Genomic DNA, 6,733 nt, shown 5'->3' on the forward strand with positions numbered 1-6,733 from the left:
TTTAGAAGAATAGACGACAACAACAACAATCCAGTATAATTTCACTAGTGAGGTCTGGAAAGGGTAGTGTGTACGCAGACTTTACCTCTACCATGGGGTAGAGAGGCTGTTTCCAATAGACCCTTGGCGTCCTTCCCTCCAAGAACTCTCCACCTTGCTCTTGGGGTGACTCAAATTCACAACCTCTTGGTTGAAAGTGGAGGTTGCTTACCATCAGAGCAACCCCTCTTGTCATCAGTTTAGAGGAATAGAATTCATAGTAATATCGTTATCAGTTTTCAAACATTATTTAATTACAAGTTTAAGTAGTATACATTATCAGTATAAAAAAAGTTTTACACCATCTAATCACAATTCACAATCCAAAGGATATTTAATTAACGATAAGCCTTCTTAAAACTTAGGATTGGTTTCTTGAAAATAAAACACGTCACTTGTTACAACAGATAAAAAAAAGTAATATGATGGCACAAAAATTTTCTTACACTAAACGGTATTAATAACTTAAACTCTTCAATTATTTAGGCAGCTTGACACTTGGGGAGGAGGGGTAAGTTAATAAGGGTAGCCCAGTGCACTAAGCTCCAGTTATGGGGAAAAAGTCGGATAATAAGGGTCTATTATACGCGGTCTTACCCTACATTTCTGCAAGAGACTATTTCTATGGCTCGAACCTATGATTTCCTGGTCACATGACAATATCTTTACCAGTTACGTCAAGACTCACATGCGTGAGTTAACAATAATACCCTACACAAATAAATTCATAGGCAGTGGAAGCGAATCAAAGCCACAACTCTTGAAACAGTAAGAGAGAGAGAGAGCGCTCAGACAGGAGAGAACCACTGAAAAGAAAAAAAAAATCCATGGAACTGAACAAATGTACTGTGCAGCAACCCATCACCACCATATACCGACTCCACATGTTTTTCCATTCTCTAATTATGCTGGCATTAGTATACTATCGTCTTTCTAATTTATTTTACTTTGAAACTGTCCTAAGTTTACATGCACTTGCATGGGTGCTTATTACCTTAGGTGAAGTTAGTTTCATTGTCAAGTGGTTCTTTGGACAAGGGACGCGTTGGCGTCCCGTTGTGCGTGATGTGTTCCCTGAACACATCACTTGCAAAGATTCTCAGTTGCCAGCGATTGACGTGATGGTCTTCACTGCCAACCCGAAGAAAGAGCCAATTGTGGATGTCATGAACACTGTGGTATCCGCAATGGCTCTGGATTATCCGACGGAAAAATTGGCGGTGTATCTCGCGGATGATGGCGGATGCCCCTTGACATTGTACGCGATAGAGGAAGCGTGTGGTTTTGCTAAGTTATGGCTCCCTTTCTGTAGGAAATATGGGATCAAAACGAGGTGCCCTAAAGCGTTTTTTTCGCCGTTAGGGGAAGATGATCGTGTTCTTAAGAATGATGACTTTGTAGCTGAACAGAAAGAAATAAAAGTACGGTAACGCTAAAGTTGTAGATTTCCATGCATTTTGTTGTCACCGCGGATCTAGGAATTTATAATCAAAAATGTTCCGAAGGGAATTCAATTGTATCCTCTTTCTTTCCTTCTAGCTCCGCCACTATTTGCAGTTACTGTACTACTGTTTAGTAACGCCGTTTTAATTCATTCTTTGCAGATGAAATAATTAAATGAGCTTTTTTTCCCTTTTTTTGCAGTTAAAATATGAAGAATTCCAGCAAAATGTGAACAGTGCTGGTGAATCCGGTAGAATCAAAGGGAACGTAGAGCCTGATAGAGCCCCATTTGTCAAGGTATTTCAACATAAATGAACATGCAACCATTTTAACATATTATGTTCAGAGGCGGATTTATTAATGGGTCCAACTTTTAAGATTCTTAAGTAATTATATATTTAGAGTTACGGGTTCATATCTACATACTATTTGTTGCAACTTTAATAGATTTTTATGGAAAAATTTATGCTACACGTCAAAAATACTGGATTCAGATGAAAATGATACCAGAAGGCTGCATCCGCCTCTGAATTTCCAGATATGCTGAGTGAAGTTTAGGAAGGGGAGTCTTGGCATAACTGGTAAAGTTGTTGTCATGTAACCAACCGGTCACGACTTCGAGCCGTGGAAATAGCCTCTTGCAAAAATGCAGGGTAAGACTGCGATAGAGTCTTGTGGTCCAACCCTTCTCAAATCTCAAGACCCCGCGCATTGCGGGAGCTTAATGCCGGCTATTTAACACAAGATTTGGTACCAAGACCCGTGCATAGTGCCGACGATTCTCCGGACCCCGCGCATATGGGACCAAGATTTGGTACTAGGTGGACACTATCATGCCTAGGAGACATGCCAAATGGAGAAAAAAAATAGTTAGCACAAAAATATTTTACTTCCTATATTACCCTTATGCTATTGAAATTTTTTGCCATTTATTTTAGGTAATAAATGACAGCAAAATGGAAAAAGAGAAGAGTGCCGACGATTTAAGCAAGATGCCTTTGCTTGTGTACGTATCCCGTGAAAGAAGACCCCATCGTCGTCATCACTTCAAGGGTGGATCTGCAAATGCTCTTGTATATACGATAATCCTCTCTGCTCTTTATTCTTGTCATTTACTAATTTATGTGATACAATTTAAATTTTCAAACAAGTTTTTCTTTGATCGCAATTTTTCGTATGCTTTTAAATTATTAATTATTGTGATTTATATGTATATTTAAATAAAATATACATATTTTATTTCAAAAAACTTAAAGATTCTATGTCCAAATAATCCTTTCTATTCTTTGCTCTCTCTCTCCCAATTTATGTGATGCATTTCAGATCTCGAGAGCCAAACTTCTTAATTTTTTACCACGAGTTCGGAGATAGATTCTTTGTGTTTTATAAATCAAATTTGCATATTTGGAAACAACATAAAAAGTAAGTTACAATAATTACCTAATCAAAAAATTTGAAAAGCGTATTAAAAAGTCGCATCCGAACTGCACCACATAAGTTGGGACATAGAGAGTAATTCTTCTCATTTACTATTTAGCTAACATTTAATTAATTTTCTTTGCAGCTTCGAGTTTCAGGGATAATAAGCAATGCCCCATATTTACTAGTTTTAGATTGTGATTTTTTCTGTCATGATCCAATATCAGCTCGGAAAGCAATGTGTTTCCATCTTGATCCAAATCTATCACCTTCCTTAGCTTATGTTCAGTTCCCTCAAGTGTTCTACAATGTTAGCAAGTCAGATATTTATGACGTCAAAATTAGACAGGCTTACAAGGTTTGTTTTTGTTCTTTCCTTTCTTCTTAATACTTACATTTTTGTAGAAAATAAAAGTAAAATTGATCATATATATGGTAATATACTTGTAGACAATATGGCACGGAATGGATGGTATCCAAGGTCCAGTATTGTCAGGCACTGGTTATTTTTTGAAGAGGAAAGCATTATACACGAGTCCAGGTCTAAAGGGTTCGTCATTTTGTCAAACCTAATTCTACTATCTTCTTGTTGTTGCTGATTCCCTGACTTTCATATTATTATATTTCTTTCTATACACTTGTAATTATGCACGTTTGTCTTGAACTGAGCGTCTATCGAAAACAATCTCTTTACTTGCATAAGGCAGAAGTAAGACTGCGTACTAACTACCCCTTCGGACTTCGGCCCTCCCAGACCCCCTTATAAAAATATACTGAATTTATTGTTGTTGTAATATATTTCGTTCGTTATTTGTTAAAAGAAAAGAGCGCTCTAATCCAATTTAACTTTGCAGATGAATCTCTTCGTTCACCGGAGAAGCATTTCGGATCGAGTAGAAAGTTTATAGCTTCACTAAAGGAGAATAATGGTAATATTAAACAAGAGGAAGTCATTTCAGAAGCAACCATAGAGGAAGCTAGGACACTAGCTACTTGTGCATATGAGGATGGCACACAATGGGGTGAAGAGGCAAGTTATATGCTTCTTTTTTAAATTTATATTGCGATATTTGACCGGGTTAGTATTTAAAAAGAAAATAAAAAGATTGATACATATCATTAAGTATCTTTAAAAATTGTTATGCTAAAGATATATTTACTGCTATAAAGTATTTAATAAAAAGTAAAATGAAAAGTTTAAAGTCCGGTGCTTTTTCCGTTCAAGAATCCTAGCTCATAATTATTTAGGAAAAATGACACTGTATAGCCACTGTAAAAATAATAGCCGAAAAAATATATAAAATTTGTATATTTTTTGTATATATATACATTCTATATATTATATATAAAATATATACAAATCTTATACACTTTTTTGCTACCAAATATAAATAATTTCGGGCACAGGCTAAAAATGATAATAACCCAACTATTTATAACATGGTCCAACCTGCTTAGAATGAGATATGCATCATAGGCCCAACCAGAATTCTCGTCTTCTAGTAACATTAATTGTCAAACCAATTTCGTCTTCATAATTACTAGGGGGGAAAGGCATATTACCCCATAAGTTGTTTTAAATTAGCAAATTTCCTCCTTATAATGGTATGACATATGTTAAATCCTTGTCATTTTTCAAAGATAGAGACCTACTATAATAGATTAAATGACCCTAATAATGTAAAAAAAAAAAAACTATGCTAAACCAAGTGTTTTCTCTTCATGAGAATTACATTACATTTTTGTTACACAAAAGTCGATTGATATTTTCATTTTCTTATAACGCAATCCGCAGATCGGTTACTCTTACAATTGTCATTTGGAGAGCACTTTCACTGGTTATCTTTTACACTGCAAAGGTTGGACTTCTACATATTTGTACCCAGAAAGGCCATCTTTCTTGGGCTGTGCCCCAGTTGATATGCAAGGTTTCTCCTCACAACTTGTTAAATGGGTTGCTGCACTCACACAAGCTGGTTTATCACATCTCAATCCCCTCACTTATGGCATGAAAAGCAGAATGAGAACTGTTCAATGTTTGTGCTATGCCTATTTGATGTATTTCTCTCTATATTCTTGGGGAATGGTTTTGCATGCCAGTGTCCCTTCTACAGGCCTTTTGCTTGGCATTCAAGTTTACCCCGAGGTAAAATCAAACGATTTTCTTCCTCTATCTTTATTGAAATGTGTGACCATCTCATCGAAAAATCTAAAATGTTAGTGCCCATTCGGTTACAGGGATTAGGATGTTATCTCAGTATAAAATTTGGGACTAAGTTTGTCTAGTATTTGGTTGTGAGTATCAACTAAAACCAGGATAAATTTTAATGAAAATCATGGAATTATTTATAAGATGGGAGATGATCTATCCGGGTTAAAATATTGGTGGGAGGATAATATGGTTTTGAACAAAATGACCCCTTAGAGAGAGCAAATCTTGAGTATTAGTTATATTATGTCACAGTATGCCATTTATTGTGTATGATAATAATATGAGTTGAGCTTAAAATTTATGTCTAAATATGCCCCTCATATGTGGACCTATTTTTTTCCTGGGCCAAACACATGTAAATATTTTTTTTCTTTTCGTATAGCTGTGAGATTTGAACTAAGGATCTCTAACCGGCTCTGATATCATGTTGAAATATATGACTATCTCATCTAACAAATTAAATCATGTTGAAATGTATGACTATCTCATCTAACAAATTAAGTTTTTATAGATGAGATGATCTATACATTCAGCTGCCTTGAACTCTGCTTCGATCTATTTGGAAAACTTGACAACTTTTCTCCGTATTGTTTTAGGTCTATGATCCTTGGTTTGCAGTATACGTGATCGCGTTCATATCAACAATTTTGGAAAATATGTCGGAGTCAATCCCAGAAGGAGGATCAGTAAAAACATGGTGGATGGAATACAGGGCATTAATGATGATGGGAGTTAGTGCAATATGGTTAGGAGGATGCAAAGCTATAATTGAAAAGATTATTGGAACTCAAGGCGAGAAATTATATTTGTCAGACAAAGCAATTGATGAGAAAAAGCTAAAGAAATATGAGAAGGGAAAATTTGATTTCCAAGGTATAGGGATTCTGGCCGTGCCATTGATAACTTTTTCGGTATTGAATCTCATTGGCTTCTTAGTTGGAATTAATCAAGTGATTATTACTATGAAGTTTGGAGATGTTCTGGGCCAACTCCTCGTATCATCTTTCTTTGTCTTTGTGGTTATCACTGTTGTCATAGATGTTGTGTCTTTCTTAAAAGTTTCTTAGAGCCTAGATCTCAAATGTACTTCTAGTATTTGGACTATTATCTCTTGAATAATAAAGTAAGTTTTTGGTCTCGTAGACTCAATAGCAATTTCATTTAGTCTTTTCAAATTAATAGCCTTAATCCACATTTTTTCAAAACATGTCTTTTACGAAGTTTCGATGAAAGAAAATTGTGTCGTTCTTTGGCGCTCTCTATATATAGCTCCCTTTTGATATTGCGACGTATATCATCTCAACCTCTCTTTGGATAATTTTTAACTATGTAAGTAATTATTAGGAAAATTGAAAAACAGAAATTTGTGCGTTGAGGAGGTGGAGAGGTTAATCAGAATCACGGCTCTTTTCTTGCTATCTTGCTATCGCAACAATTTCATCCAAACTTCCATATGCATAACAACAACAACAACAACAATATACTCAATATATATGATCCCACAAATGGAATTTAAGGAGGGTAGAATATACGTAGAGCTTATCCCTACCTTTTGTGAGGTAGATATATTATTTGCGCTAGACACTCGACTAAACAAAAGAGTTTTTAAAAAAAATTTGA

General features: G+C 35.4%; 1 protein-coding gene across 1 annotated transcript; it reads left to right on the top strand.

Annotated features, from left to right (window-relative positions):
- Window positions 1-788: 788 nt before the first annotated feature.
- On the top strand, window positions 789-6,255 carry LOC107779036 (quillaic acid 3-O-glycosyltransferase CSL1-like). The gene is made up of 8 exons (XM_016599377.2): window positions 789-1,460; window positions 1,684-1,779; window positions 2,421-2,555; window positions 3,047-3,259; window positions 3,352-3,451; window positions 3,756-3,931; window positions 4,697-5,047; window positions 5,710-6,255. The coding sequence occupies exons 1-8, from the start codon at window positions 867-869 to the stop codon at window positions 6,178-6,180; spliced, it is 2,136 nt and encodes a 711-aa protein (XP_016454863.2). The 5' UTR covers window positions 789-866; the 3' UTR covers window positions 6,181-6,255.
- The last annotated feature ends 478 nt before the right edge of the window (window positions 6,256-6,733 follow it).

This window comes from Nicotiana tabacum, chromosome 10 (assembly GCF_000715075.1).
Source record: "Nicotiana tabacum cultivar K326 chromosome 10, ASM71507v2, whole genome shotgun sequence".
Classification (NCBI taxonomy): Eukaryota; Viridiplantae; Streptophyta; class Magnoliopsida; order Solanales; family Solanaceae; genus Nicotiana; species Nicotiana tabacum.

Excerpts from the sequence above, each read along its gene's own strand:
- LOC107779036 (XM_016599377.2), top strand. The coding sequence starts at position 867 with ATGGAACTGAACAAATGTACTGTGCAGCAACCCATCACCACCATATAC. Across the intron at positions 2,556-3,046 it reads GTGGATCTGCAAATGCTCTT|CTTCGAGTTTCAGGGATAAT; the intron begins GTATATACGATA and ends TTTTCTTTGCAG. Across the intron at positions 5,048-5,709 it reads GCATTCAAGTTTACCCCGAG|GTCTATGATCCTTGGTTTGC; the intron begins GTAAAATCAAAC and ends GTATTGTTTTAG.